Source organism: Arachis hypogaea, chromosome 11 (assembly GCF_003086295.3).
Source record: "Arachis hypogaea cultivar Tifrunner chromosome 11, arahy.Tifrunner.gnm2.J5K5, whole genome shotgun sequence".
Lineage (NCBI taxonomy): Eukaryota > Viridiplantae > Streptophyta > Magnoliopsida > Fabales > Fabaceae > Arachis > Arachis hypogaea.
Window position 1 is genome coordinate 120380718 of NC_092046.1, and position 15172 is coordinate 120395889.

Here is a 15172-nt window from a genome sequence, read left to right on the forward strand (position 1 = left end):
GGCCAACCCTAAACTCCACCCCACTATTCAAGTTGTAATCTTCCTCACCCGTGTTAAAAAATGGGTTTTTCTCGTGCATCGCGTCCAGATCCTACGTACCATAGTGACTGGGTACAGATGATAAGGCCGGAATTGGATGCAAGAGAGGCAGAAGATACCTTTGTGATGCCTCAACCGGGGTCTCCGGTACAAACTCTTCCTCATCATCATCCTCGGAGGGACCGCTCTCGCTGCTATCCGCAATATACTCCTCGTCGAAGTTCTCACCGTCGACCTCCATGTCTTTCACTGGACTGGCAACATGAATCGGTGGTGGTGCGAGAGGTGGGTCATCCTAAACGAGGTCCAACGACCTAGATCCACCACCACCAACATCGCCAACCTCTGCAAAAAGCTCCATCACTTGCTCCGCCATAATTTTCTCATGGATGTCAAACATCAGGCGCACATGCTCGTCGCCATAGAGGCAAAATGGATGGAACCGAAAAATTCTATTTTCCATCGGTGCTAGCAACTTATACCCCACCCTTCCGATCTCTTTTTTTTCACTTCCACCGATGCTACCCAATATCAGTCTCTTCAATTCCACCAATGAGCTTACTGACCGGGTACACAACATAATGGGATTTTCACACTCAAATATTATCCCATTATCACTATTTCTCATACGACAATTGGGATACACACTTACAACTAAGAAACCATTACTACTAGACATTTTGGCTTATTTTTGGAAGGAATAGATAGCAAAGAAGTAGTGAAATATTTGTGAAGAATACAAATAGTTGCACATCCTTTTATAGTAGCTGAAAATTTGTCTTAACGTATCTCGTTTACACTATAAACGTTATAATTACCCACTTATCTCGTTTACAATGTAAACGAAATAAAAGTTAACATGTATATCGTTTACATTGTAAACGAAATATACGATGCATTTATTCTTAGTCTTATCTCGTTTACAGTGTAAACAAGATACGTGAAACGAGATAAGTGATGTGAAGCTTTTCGGTAAAAATGCTCGTAGATGCATATTTCGGTAATTAATATATTTATTTAAAAAAATTTCCTTCAGATTTATATTAGAATTTGTTTTTCCACAATCTTGATGGCAAGGATGTCGTTAAGGAAAATAATGTAATGAGAAAAATATAGGCCAAGGTCCAATTAGGATAATTTCATTAGTATTTGATTTATTATTAGAGGAACCATGAATTGAGTAATAGATATATTTCCTTTTCTGAAATTCCTTCCATTAAATCATCTCTCTCCCTCATGATTCTTCCTAATTTCTCTATAATTGATTAATTCTTTCCTATTCTAATTTCTTTCCTCCTTACAAAGCCCAGGGACCAGCTGATGCTAACGTATATTTTTGCTGTCGGCGACGACGAGCTGAGGGAAGGCTGAGAAGCAAAAAGCTGACAAACTGACAAAAAGACGACGACGATGACCACTCGAGGGACTAGATGCTGGTTCAGTCTACCTCTGCCTTTGGCAAAGCGAGCGTAGGGAAGGCTGCGACGAGCTTGAGTCTGCCGAGTATGAGACAGTGACGACATAAGCCGCGACGAGCTTGAGTTCGCCGGGTCCGAGACGATGACGACGAGCTTGGGTCCGCTGAATTCGAGACGGTGAAAACACAGGCAGTAGCGACGATAGGTTAGACTGTGCATCTGTACGAGGCCAAGAGAGAAGTAAGGCACCATTTGGTTATTGTCCATGTGCATAAGAGACATGGACACAGTGGTACATGTTTATTGTTTGTTTGTTGAGACACAATTTTTTTAAGATACAGTTACACACGATTACCCACAAAATACGTGTATTTTGTGTCTTCCCAAAACATTGAGACACAGATTTTTGACTTGAGACACATATTGAATTATAGTTTTGGACAATTTTATCCTTATTTTTTTTTAAAATTCCATAATTATCCTATACTATTAACACCCTCTCTCTTCTTTTCTGATCCCTTTTTTTTTTCTCTTCCTTCTTTTTGTTCTTCCTTCTTCTTCTACTCTTCATCTTCTTCTACCCTTCATCTTCTTTTCTTCACGCCCCAGATGGTAGATTTAATTATCATCATCATCTTTTTCTCTTCTCTCTTCTGTTTTTCCTTTTTCTTCTACCCATCATCTTCTTCTTCACACCCCAGAGGGAAGATATGATCTTCGTGTCGATGCCTCCCTCGCTTCATCTCCAGATCTGTATGCGCTCTCCTATCTGCCTCTTCTATGTGCTTCCACCGTCGTGTTTTTCAGACCGCGCCACCTCCAGATCTACCTCTTCTCCAATCGTGGCGACAATGAATTTGGATGATGGAAAAAAGTCACACAAAATGAGAGTTTTAAACGATGATAGATGAAGCATTGGTCGAATATTAGTTTATTAAATATTTTCTTATTTAAGAAAAAAACACATGTTCAAAACAAAATCTGAATTTGTTTTTTTAAAGGGAAGCATGACTTGAGTATTTGGGATGTGCCACCATTTTTTTTTAAAAATTTGTATTTCATGATAATGGTAATAGAACACAAGAAAATTAAAACTCCCTGCCTCCTTCTTTTCATTTTTGATTTTCTATCCAATTTTTTTAATTATTCAATTGATTATGAATTAGAGACGTTAGTAATTTGGATGGTAGAAAAATCAATGGTGGTGGTGGAAAACAATGATGGCAGTCGTGGAAGTGATGTAGCGGTGGATAAGTATAGGGATAAAAATGACATTTGATTTTAAATAAGTGTGTCTTGTACACTATGACCAAATATACTAAAAAAATTTGTATATTTTATATTGATGTATCTCTATGTATTTGTGTCTCTGTCTTTATGTCTAAAAGACACTAACCAAACACTGCCTAAGAGACGAGAGGGGAGAGTCTGTGTCTCTCAAAGAACTTGGAGTTGAAGGTAAGGGACAGAGGGAGAACTCGAGAGAGTGACGAGAGAAGAGAACGGCTCAAAGACGTTGAGGTGAGTGGTTGGGCATTGGGTTAAGACAATAAAAAAGAAAGGAGATGTTCTACAAATGAAAACACCATTTTTCCAAAAAAAAAAAAAAGCAAATCGGTCCAAGTCATATAAATCGACCGGGCCGACAGTTTTGATGAAATCCGACCGGGTCATTTCTGATTCCACCGAATCTGATACATGACCGGTTCAACGAGTAACTCGACCCGACTAAATCACTGGGTGATCAGATTTCCGGTTGGACCAACCGGGTCGAGCCGGTTTGATAACACAGCAATAATGTAATGGCAACGCTGTTTATATTATTAATTACCTCCGTATAGTTCTTCCAAATGTCTCTGTGGTGAATCAGACATGCACCACGCTCCACGCGCCACGCGCCACGCGCCACTTTCACACAAACTCAACCCTCTTCTTATTCTGAAACGCGGCCATCAAGGCATCTTCCCATTGGTTCTTACAGGCGCATGTATTCACGGATCTAGGCTAGAGAGTGGCCTAAAAGATTGTTTCTATTCAAAAGTTTTTTCGCTCTGATCAACGGCTACTCCACACTGCACCACTTTTGGTTCCAGCTTTCAAAAAAGTTGTCCTTTTTCACCTTCTTCATAAAATATAAAATATAAAATATAAAATATATAAATATAAATTTGAGTAAAATCAAAACACAGAGCCACAAAGCACTCTCTTTTTGCTCCTTCCTTCAAATTATTATTATTATTATTTTTTGTTTTCTTTTCAAATAAACTTCAAGGTTTGAATTATGGTAATTTGGTAACCCTTTTTTGGGTCTACATTTTCATCACAAGCATTCCCAACCTCCACTTTACCCACTTGAATGATATCACTTCAAAGTGGCTGGTTCCATTTCAACTCACAAGGAGTGTACAGATCTTCAAAGTTCAAACTTGATTGAGCTCACTCTGGGAAATGCAAATGAAAATGGGTTATGGAGTGTGGGGTTTCTTCGTTTTGACCACATTTTTATTCTGTTCTTCCTCTCTTGCTCTCACCCAAGATGGTAAGAACCATATGAATCCCCCTTTTCTCTTTGTTCTCTCTTTTTCTTGCTATATGCTACGTTGCTGGGTTTAAAGTTTGGAACTTCAAGGCATTTTCATTATTTTGATTGCTGTGTTAGGTTTGGCCTTGTTGGAAATGAAAAGCACATTGAATGACACAAAAAATGTTCTCAGCAACTGGCAAGAGTTTGATGAATCTCCTTGTTCATGGACTGGTATCTCATGTTACCCTGATGCTGAACAAAGAGTTCGCTTCATGTATGCAAAAAAGCATCATACACCCTTCATTTTATTCTTACTCTTTTTTTTTTTACTTTCAAGAACCTCTTACTTTCTGAGCTGAGTATGACTCCTTTGTGTGCTTGTGCTCTTCAGAAATCTTCCATACATGCAACTTGGAGGAATCATATCTCCCAGCATTGGCAAACTCACTAGACTACAGAGATTGTAAGTGGAGCATTTAGGGTTATTGGGTTCATCTTTAAGCTACAAGTACTGAACACAATTTGTTACAATGAATCAGGGCACTTCATGAGAACAGCTTGCATGGGATTATTCCTTATGAAATCAGTAATTGTACTGAGCTAAGAGCGCTGTAAGTGAAATAAATAGTACATTTCCTTGTTCAGTTTGCCATGTTGATTGTTTGAATGATGAATACTACTTGTGTTGATACTCTCCTCTTATATATTATGCTGAGTGATTGATGGGTTTAATCTGATTCTGTTGAAAAGGTACTTAAGGGGTAACTATTTCCAAGGTGGAATACCAGCAGCTATTGGAAATCTATCTTTTCTAAATATACTGTAAAGTCCATCTCTGATGTTTTCAATTCTTTGAATAGGTTTCTAGTCTTCACTAGCTTACGTTTTTCAATTGGTATTGTACAGTGATTTATCAAGCAACTCATTGAAAGGTGCTATACCTTCCTCTATTGGCCGTCTCTCGCATTTGCAAGTTCTGTAAGTTAATTTAACTTTGCAGCATAGTGATATTCATAAATCATGACCTCAAATTTCAGTAAAAGCTGAACCTCTTTATCTTAGGAATTTGTCTACCAACTTCTTTTCTGGAGAAATCCCTGACATTGGAGTTCTAAGCACCTTTGGGAAGAACTCGTATGTACTCCTTGCGGTCTTGCCTCACACTGGTTTTTTATTGTTTGTTTATTAATTCTGGTTAATTTGGTAACATATTTGTCTGGTGCTGTGTAAAAGATTCATTTGGTTTCAAATTCATTTCCATGTGTGTAGGTTTATTGGCAATCTAGATCTTTGTGGGCGACAAGTAGAAAAACCATGCCGAACATCACTTGGTTTCCCTGTGGTGCTACCCCATGCTGAAAGCGAAGAAGCTGCAGGCAAGTCGGCTTCTTGGATTTATAACTCAATTGCACACTGAGAAATCTGGATTTTTTTTATATATAAATAAATTAAATATTTTATTTACCAATATGTATAATTTAGGGCATATTTACATTTTTATATCGTTCTACATATTTCGTTTACAACATAAACGAAATAAGTATACACATATCTCCTTTACGAGATAAGTCAGAACCTTTTTGTATGTATATTGGGTGCAAACAAGATACATGCTTAACTTCTTTTCTTGTCATATCTTGTTTATACCAGATACGTATACATTTATCTCATTTTTTTCTCATGGTAACCGTATAAATATCTTGTTTATAGATAGATATACACATCTTGATATTTCTTTTTTCGTAAATTTTTCATATCTCGTTTGCAAACAAAATCTAGTCAATTAAAATTTTACTTTTCTTGTTTACAGTGTAAATAAGATACGTTCATAATTATTGGTAAATATGATTTAAGAATGTAAAAAATTCCCAAATTAGGTATGTTTGGTAAATAAAATATTTTATTTATTTATTTATAAAAAAATCCGAGAAATCTTGGCTAAACTCTGTATCACAATTAATAACAATAAATATTTAAATTTACATGCAGTCCCTCCCAAAAAATCTTCACATTACATTAAGTGGTTGGTAATTGGGGCAATGTCAACAATGGGAATTGCACTTGTGATAATCCTATCATTACTGTGGGTCCGGTTGCTATCGAAGAAGGAAAGAGCTGCTAGGAGATACACAGAAATGAAGAAACAAGTTGATTCAGAATCAAGTAGGAAGAATGATATTTACACTTTTGACAATATCGACTTTTTCTTGTTTTGCAAACGATGACCTGATCTTGTAACAGGAGCAAAACTTATTACATTCCATGGTGATCTTCCATACGCATCATCCGAGATCATAGAGAAGCTCGAGTCTCTTGATGCAGAGGATGTAGTAGGATCAGGAGGATTCGGGACTGTTTACCGGATGGTGATGAATGATTGTGGCACATTTGCTGTCAAGCGGATTGACAGAACTCGTGAAGGGTGTGATCAAGTGTTTGAGAGGGAACTTGAGATCTTGGGGAGCATCAAGCATATAAATCTGGTAAACCTACGCGGTTACTGCAGGCTCCCTTCTTCAAGGCTCCTTATATACGATTATTTGGCCATGGGAAGCTTAGATGATCTCTTGCATGGTATGCTTCATTTCCTTTGAAATCTTTATTCTTCTCTATAACATGACTTGTAATGAATAACTTATTTTTTATTAGAAAATACTCAACAACCACTGAATTGGAACGATCGCTTAAATATAGCCCTTGGTTCTGCCCGGGGTTTGGCGTACTTGCACCATGAGTGCTGTCCCAAAGTTGTACACCGCGACATCAAATCTAGCAACATTCTCCTTGATGAAAATTTGGAGCCTCGTATTTCTGATTTTGGTCTCGCAAGGCTTTTGGTCGATGAGGAGGCTCATGTCACCACAGTGGTTGCTGGCACATTTGGCTATTTGGCACCAGGTATGTGTACGTCTATTATATAGTCTCAAGTAGTAAAATATTTCAGATTTCAACACTAGAAAATCAGATTTTACAATTTAATGTTGTCCTTGCAAAGTAAAATTCCTTAGATATTAATGTGGAGATAAATAAGAATGTCAGGACAGAATACAAGTGTTATTCATTTGATAATGTTAACATTAACAAAATTAAATTACTAACTTTTAGCTCTTGAAATTTCAATTTTCTCATCAATGCATCAATTATTGAGGCTCTTTCCTGTTTGCATCATATCTAAACTTAATTTTATGGCGCCAAAGCTAATGAAACTCCATTAATTGATTGATGGTTTTGTATTTATATGCGAACCAGAGTACCTACAAAGTGGTAGAGCCACTGAAAAGTCAGATGTGTATAGCTTTGGAGTTCTATTGCTAGAACTTATAACTGGAAAGAGGCCTACTGATCCTTCCTTCGCAAAGCGAGGTTTAAATGTTGTTGGTTGGGTAAGCTCTATAACTCATTCAATGTTGATCACTTTAAGGTCTGCAAAATTTTCAGCCACGATGATGTTTTATGTTTTGGTAATTGTTCGGCGCAGATGAACACATTGCTGAGAGAAAACAGATTGGATGATGTGGTAGACAAAAGATGCACCAATGTGGATGCAGGGACTCTTGAGGGGATTCTTGATATAGCAGCAAGATGCACGGATGGAAATGCGGAAGAACGTCCATCGATGAATGAGGTGTTACAGTTGCTTGAGCAAGAAGTTATGTCTCCTTGTCCTAGCGAATTCTACGAGTCTCAGTCAGATCGCTGAGACGCTGACAAACAAAAATCGAAGTAGTCCTTAATTGTTGGTAGTGCTAGTGCTACTGCTACTGCATAAGTATTCTAGTTTTGTCAGTGCTTCATGCCACTCTTTGTGGCTTTTTGTAGATTTTGTTGTATGTTGCAGTGACAAATGAGAATTGGTGCAACTAAGTGGCTTTGTGAATACATTTGCCTCGTTCTCTTCTTGTAGCATTGAAGAGAGACAATTTGGACATTGCAGTGGGTTTGGTGTTTGGAATTAGCTCCGTTCTTGCTATTATTTTTAAGTATTGAAATTTCATTCATCCCTGATATACAGAAACATGCACCACTCTTTGGTTTGGTTCATGCAACAGTGCAACTATGTGAGTCTGTTGGCATGCAACGAGCAATAAAAATTTCACTTAAACGCGTAATACACTTTTTATTTATTTTAATTAGTGTAATATATTTACATATTGCCTAGTCTTGTATAAAAACCAATTATATAGTCCAATGGTACGTCTCCCGTCTCTTTACCACGTGGTACTCAAAAGAGATTTATGTGTATGATATGATATATTGACAATTATTTGATTTATATAAATAATTCTGTCTAATAGGATAAAAGTTTTGTTGTGTCTCCAATCTCTCTATAATTAGTATATTTTTTGGGCCAAAATTTTTGAGACATGATATCTTTTTTATTTTCGAATTATCTTATAAAAAAATATAAACACCGAATCAAGTCCAAAAAAACACCGAATACAGTTCATTCAAATTATTTTTGGCCCAATCCAATTGATTAACTCGTGATATATCACTTATTTTATACCTCTTGAACTTATACCATGTATATGTTATTCTTTTGAGATATGTATATGATGACAGAATATTTATAGTGATGACTAATTATGTTCCTGTTATTTAAACAGATTCATAATTTTTTTTTGGGGTAAAACAGATTCATAAATTTCAGGCTTAGCTACCTGGTAAAATTTTTTTGGGCTAACCTTATGTTTTACAATTAGGTTTGATTGGTTGTGTGTTGAGTCCAGAATTTAGCTAGACTTGATAGAGTTTATTTAGTGTTTTGTATGTGAAGAAATGATGGTGTGCAAAAGGCCCAAGTAGTAGAGTAGTCCAGTCCCGTCCACAAAGTGAAAGAGAAGGGAAAGCAGTCAAGCACTACTTCCCACTGCTACTGGTGGTGGACAATCCTCGATGGATAAGTTTTTGTTCTCTGTTGACGGGGCGGTGACGATAGATTTTTAGAATATAATTATAAACGAGTAATCATGTTAAATATATTTTTTAAATTCAGTCCTTCATATGAAATATATTTTAGAATATAAATATATGCAGCCAGTGGAGCTTGAAATAAAATTTTGAAGGGATAAAAAATTTAATATTAAAATTTAATAATAATATTTATATTAAAATAAAATTATAAATATAATTATTTTTATAATAAATAAATAATTTTACAAATAAAAATATAAAATAGTTTATAATAGTACTCTTTAAATTTTTAGTGACTTAAAATTTTTAATAATTGAATCAAAATTAAATTTTTTAATAATTTTTTTTTATTATTTTTACTGCTGAAAATAATCACTCTTGAGTAGTAGCTGTAAAAACCAGAAAAGTTAATATCAGTAAATTTGGGTGCTTTAAGTCATAATAAAGTATTTAAATAAATTAAATTATTTTTTATGTACTGCTAATTTTTTTTATAAAAAATTTGGAAGGCCATGGCCCCGTTGTCTCAACTAAGCTCCGTCTATATATAGTATATAGTGATTAATTTTTATTATAATTATAATATTTTTATAAATGAACTACTAAACAATTCCTATAACTAGCTAGAATTTATACCAATAAGTTATAATTCAAATAACATAATCTTTTTATACTTACGTAAGAGGTCGCGGCTTAAGCCAATGAGTAATAGCTCAAATAACATAGTCTCTCCATATTCAATTAAAAGGTTGCGGATTCGAATCTTATATTTTTGGTAAAAAAAATTTGATTAAAAAAAAAAAATCAAACAATCAACAACTCTTTTCAAAATGTCGACAATGCCCCCACCTCTACTCTTATATTTTCTATTTTTGTTTTTCTGTCTCTCCGTTTCTGACCTTTGGCGGTGTTGAAAGGCTAATGTGTTGTGTTACAACGGCTCAACGGTGGTTTCTATTGTTTCAACTATTCCACTGTTTTGAGAGAGAGTTGAGAAATGTCCTCTGCAATTGGAATTGGAATTGGACTCAGGTCTTCACTCTCAAATCATGGTTCATTGTCATTGATTAACCGAAAGGGATTGAGTCTGAATTATTTGGCAAGAAGGAGGAGGCAACCGCATGGGATTGTGGCATCAAGCGACGTGGCTTCGCCTTCCCCCTCCCTATGGGATGACTGGAAACCCCTCAAATCTGCCTCAACTCCTTCCCTCAGCGACATTCTCTGGCCTTCTGCAGGTCAACACAATCAATCTCTCTCTTTCTCTTTCTCTTTCTCTTTCTCTGTTTGTATTCACTTGTTTGGATCACTCAAATGAACAGGGGCATTTGCGGCAATGGCACTGCTGGGAAAGATGGACCAGCTATTGGCACCAAAGGGCCTCTCAATGACTATTGCGCCTTTAGGTGCAGTTTCTGCTGTCCTCTTCACCACACCCTCTGCACCTGCTGCCAGGGTATTATTCCATTCCATTCTCCATATTCTCTTCTTTACCGCGTTGATAAGACTAATGTGGTTCGTTATGCAGAAGTACAACATGTTCATGGCTCAAATAGGTTGTGCAACCATTGGTGTTCTCGCATTCACCATATTCGGACCCGGATGGCTCGCTAGGAGTGCTGCTCTCTCTTCCTGCATTGCCTACATGATCTTCACCGGCACCGTTCACCCACCAGGTATTTTCACTACAAATACAATTCTATTAATATCCGTTGTTAAGCTGCATCGTAAAATCATTTATTCTAAAAGTTTAAGCTGATATGAGTAGAAGGTTTGTGAATAGTTATATCTCCGACACTTATAGTAAGCATTATTTGTCATGAATTAGTTACATCTTTGATAAGCTGAAACAGTTATGCTATTTATTCGACTAATTAACATATGCAGCCGCAAGCTTGCCATTGCTTTTCATCGACGCCGTTAAATTGCATCACTTGAATTTCTGGTATGCTTTGTTTCCTGGTGCTGCTGGATGCATTCTTCTAAGTTTGATTGTAAGTAATCTATTATTATACTCTCAGACTCTTTGATTGTGATTCATTGACTAATTGGAAGACCTGAATTGTTCCTTTTGTTTTGTTTTCTTCAGCAAGAGGTAGTTGTATACTTGAAGCAAAATGTCAAATTCTGAGATCCATTCATTGATCTCTGAAGGCCAGAGTAATCCTTCTTCCAATATAGTAATTTACTTTCTTACTGAAGGACCTGGAGGAAGAACATTATTCATTGATCAGAATTTGTGAAATGTGAAAGTATGTCCACAAAAAATTACGATTGTACATTTTCCTTCACCAAACAGGGCTCCTAGTTGCAAACTTGCAACAATGTATTGCCATTGGGGTTTCTGTGATCATAATATTGAATCCAAAAATTATTTCAAAACATTTTATATCAACATTTGTTGCATTTCATCCTTTGGTTGACACAGGTTGAAACCATATTATAAACGAGGGATTAGAGATCCCAAGTCTTGGCAGAAAAGTAGCCAGTTATATAAAAAACCATAAGCCGCATGTTAAAATGAGAAATTGATATTTGTATTATTTTTCTTCCACTTCTTAGGAATCACTTTTAATATAAAAAATAAAAGTAATTAAAAAAACCCAATCTTGTTACTACTATATCAGCAATATGTTTGAGAACAGGCATCGTATGAAAAACACACTTATGAAATAATTTATGATGTGATTTTGGAATTTGAAGAAAGATGTATAATAATACATTTTCCATTTTTCATTCTTAAAACAAAGCAATAGAAAAGTTCAAAAAGATTAACATTTTCACTTTTTCTATATTTTTCCATATGTATATCTCAATGCCTAAATAAAAAAATAAATGAGAAAAATAAATAATTACAAATATGACCAAAATTTTAGGAAAAATAAAAATCATTGCTATAAAAATTATAAAAAATAAATAAAAAATAATTAAAAATATATTTATACTTTTATAAAAAAAGGTTTAGTCCTCATATATTATAAACATTAATCCTTCTTAATAATTTTAGTATTAACGATCTTTTTTAATAATTAAATCTTTTTAACAGTTTTTTTGCGAAAATCAAAGATAAATATAAAACTTTTCTGTCATGAGAAATGAAAATGAGGATGGAAAGAAGTTTCAAAATGTGAAATAGAAAAATGAAAAATTGTCTCTCTGCTCTTTATTTTCATTCCTACTAGGGCATGTGTAACGACCCAACTTTCAGTGCGTCATGATCGTACCAAAACTCCAAAAGTAAGGCGTTACTAACTCGTTTTCTTTATTAACTATTTAATATTGAGTCTTTAGTTCGATATTGCGTTTGAATTTTTAAGAAAATGCCTGAAAATTTTATTTTTATTAATTAAAATAATATATCAGAGATCACCAAGTAATAGTAATCACATAATTACTACTAATAATAAATGCTATACAAATAAATTCAAAATAAATCTCGAATACAATACCTACCCCTCTAGATAAAATAAAATCCTAATCAATAAAGGCGATGGAACTCTATGAAAACAACTTAACTTATAAACAATTCTAACTATTCGTCCGTAGCTTCATACTGAGTCTTCAAAACTGTGTCAATGAAAGTGTGGAAGATTTTGGGGTGAGAACAAACCACAAGTTCTCAGTAGGGAATAGTAATGACGTAAAAGTAATGAAATAAAATGCAAATAATTAACCTTAATAAAACTATTTTTATCAAATCCCTAAAAATACTTTTAGATAATTAATTACTTTTCTTTAAATTTCTAAACTCAAAACAGATTTTAATTACAAAATTAGTCATATTAACCATCTCTCAACCACATCATTTCTCAACCACAATATTTCACCTCAATACATCCGTGAACTAATAGCACAAGTAAGATATCCAAACCAACATACAAACAAGTCAAACAGCACAATCACAAAGAAATAATACAAGCAAACACAACCAAATGCAAATGTACAAACAACATGATGCATGTCTATCTCTAACGCAGGTAATGAGTTCATTTGTTGGTTCCGACCGGCACCCGATGCAATCCGACTCGCAAGTCAGATAAGGCATTCTAGCGGCATAATCTTTGCAAGTTTTCACTTCTTGCAGGCGCTGATTCTCCAACTAAAGTATGCCGAACATGACCTCTGCAAGTACTTGCAGGCGCTGATTCTCCAGCTGAAGCATGTGACCCATGTTCCTGGAAGCCATTCCATATAAACGGGCATCCCTGCACAATCATTCACATATAAAGTCCACGGCTTACCATTTTCACATCGAAACCACAACTAGTTACTTTCCGTCACCTCTTCATCATTTCATAAACACACGTGCCGTGTTCTCTTTTCTCTTTCTTTCTCTTAATTAACAAATCGAACTCATATCATAACTTAAAACAAAATCTCTTCTCAAAAGATTGAATTTAAAAAATTATACTTTTCTTAATAAATCGAAATAAAATAATATTCATAAATCAGATTTGCTTTTAAACAACGCCTTAAACAAAGTCTTGGAGTTTTATAAAAATTTCGACAGCATTTCCTCTAAAATTCGGACTATGCCACCCTTCCAGGGTCCCAACTAAACAATCTCTCAACCATTTCAAATATCAAATCCTTTTCAATAATCAAACTATTTTCAAATATCAAAGAATTCTGAATAATCAAATCGTTTTCTTTGAAATAAAGCCACGTTCTATTTCAATGAAATTTGGCTCCCTTTCAAATCTTTTGCCCTTGAATCAAACCAATAATTACTAATGAATCAAACCAATATTTTCTCAAACACTTTTCAAAATATAAATGTATAACTCAAATTTTGAATACAAAATCTTTTTCTCAATAGGAGTAAGTGTGTAAACTAGGTCTTTTCCAACATAGAATTATTTCTCAAAATAAGTTTATAAATCGGATTTTCAAAACAAGATCACTTTTTCATATATTTTTATAAAAACTCAGACAGAACCTCCTCTTAAAATTCGTCTTCACCACCCTTATGGGCTCCTTCACTTTTATAATTTCTCAAATCAACAACCCAACCAAGACATTGACATAACCAGAGTTTCCAACATCAATCACAGCCTCAATTCAAACTCAATTCATATTTCCAATTCAACAAGCAATACCAAATCTATCACCATTCACAACTACCACTCAACAAATATTCATTATAACCAGCTAATAATCAGAATTTTTAGCATTCCTAAACAATTAAGAAATAAAACACATATTCATCAAATTCAGTCACAAATACAACTCAAACTCAGCCATTTGAAACGATAATAAATTATTTATAAATACCCACTAGGCTTCCCTGACATTCATAAATTAAAACAGTTAATTTCAAAATAAAATCTCCTACCTCGATTGTCGAAACCCGAAAGCTATGAAACGCATAAAAAATCCCTTTTTCCTTCTGGCCCGCCGCAGTGGCAGCTTCAATCGTGACTCGCAATAACCGAAACACGACCCTACGTTGCCCAAAACCTCAGAATCTCTAGCCAAACATAACAGAATACTAATTTTCAATGGTTTCAGAACAAAATGCTTACCGTAATCAAGGAGGAACGACCACACCAAACGAAAGCTGCTTAAGAAAAGGTTATGGTGACCACTGTAACGTTCTTGGTAGCCAGAGGCTTGGCGACCGCGTCCCCGGCGGCGGCGGCGGAACACGCAAACAGCGGCGACGCATGCAGCGGCAGTAACAAGCTCTTATCTCTTTCTCTTCTTGTTCGGCTCTCTCTTTATAGGTCTGTCTCCCAGCGGTGGCTCAATAGTGGATTGACGGTGACGGGCTTCCTCGCGGCGGCAGAACACGACGGCTCTTCTCCGATGCAGGCTCTCTCCTTGCAACAACGCCTGCAACATGATTCCTTCCTCCATCGCAGTCCTCTCTCTAGCCTCAGTTATGATCTGTGATGGAGACGGCTTTGCGGACAGCAGCGGCGGCGGCGAGCTGCACGCTCTCCCTCTCCCGTCAGCGCTCTGTCTTCTCCGTTCCTCTTCCTCTCTTCTACTTTTGTGTTGAGTGTGTGAACTATTGGTGAGAGTGTAAGGAAAAGGAGGTTCGGGTGTGATGGGTGAAAAAATGCCGCTTAAGAAATTTTAATAAAAGCAGCGTTGTCAGTACAGTCTTAACCGACAAAATTTCCACTACCAATTTAATTTGTGTCACAATTAAGATTAAATAACTGGGAGTAGAATTCCCAGGTAATTTCCCAAAGAGTTGACACAGCAGTGTAATTTATTGATCAGGAGTTTTCTGAGTATTTTTAAGGTTGAGAACAGAAAAATTAAATAA

General features: G+C 35.6%; 2 protein-coding genes across 3 annotated transcripts; both read left to right on the forward strand.

The window, feature by feature from the left end:
* Positions 1–3627: 3627 nt before the first annotated feature.
* On the forward strand, positions 3628–7936 carry LOC112722449 (LRR receptor-like serine/threonine-protein kinase FEI 1). 2 transcript variants are annotated; one of them, XM_025773466.3, is made up of 13 exons: positions 3628–3996; positions 4117–4255; positions 4373–4444; positions 4521–4592; positions 4732–4803; positions 4888–4959; positions 5044–5115; positions 5251–5357; positions 5971–6144; positions 6223–6555; positions 6631–6879; positions 7231–7364; positions 7460–7936. In XM_025773466.3, the coding sequence occupies exons 1-13, from the start codon at positions 3906–3908 to the stop codon at positions 7679–7681; spliced, it is 1809 nt and encodes a 602-aa protein (XP_025629251.1). In that variant the 5' UTR covers positions 3628–3905; the 3' UTR covers positions 7682–7936. The 2 variants fall into 2 exon arrangements, with proteins under 2 accessions (XP_025629251.1, XP_072063265.1); XM_072207164.1 differs by having other exon boundaries at positions 5251–5351; positions 5965–6144.
* Positions 7937–9540: 1604 nt separating this feature from the next.
* Positions 9541–11290, forward strand: LOC112722450 (uncharacterized). The gene is made up of 5 exons (XM_025773467.2): positions 9541–10133; positions 10218–10351; positions 10424–10571; positions 10783–10889; positions 10985–11290. Exons 1-5 carry the CDS (start codon positions 9893–9895, stop codon positions 11024–11026), a joined length of 672 nt encoding a protein of 223 aa, XP_025629252.1. The 5' UTR covers positions 9541–9892; the 3' UTR covers positions 11027–11290.
* The last annotated feature ends 3882 nt before the right edge of the window (positions 11291–15172 follow it).

Bases quoted from the DNA above. Each gene is read 5' to 3' on its own strand.
- LOC112722449 (XM_025773466.3), top strand. From the start codon at position 3,906: ATGCAAATGAAAATGGGTTATGGAGTGTGGGGTTTCTTCGTTTTGACC. The intron at 4,804-4,887 runs GTAAAGTCCATC...GGTATTGTACAG, and splicing joins CTATCTTTTCTAAATATACT to TGATTTATCAAGCAACTCAT. The intron at 6,145-6,222 runs GTAGGAAGAATG...ATCTTGTAACAG, and splicing joins ACAAGTTGATTCAGAATCAA to GAGCAAAACTTATTACATTC.
- LOC112722450 (XM_025773467.2), top strand. From the start codon at position 9,893: ATGTCCTCTGCAATTGGAATTGGAATTGGACTCAGGTCTTCACTCTCA. The intron at 10,352-10,423 runs GTATTATTCCAT...TTCGTTATGCAG, and splicing joins CCTCTGCACCTGCTGCCAGG to AAGTACAACATGTTCATGGC. The intron at 10,572-10,782 runs GTATTTTCACTA...TAACATATGCAG, and splicing joins CGGCACCGTTCACCCACCAG to CCGCAAGCTTGCCATTGCTT.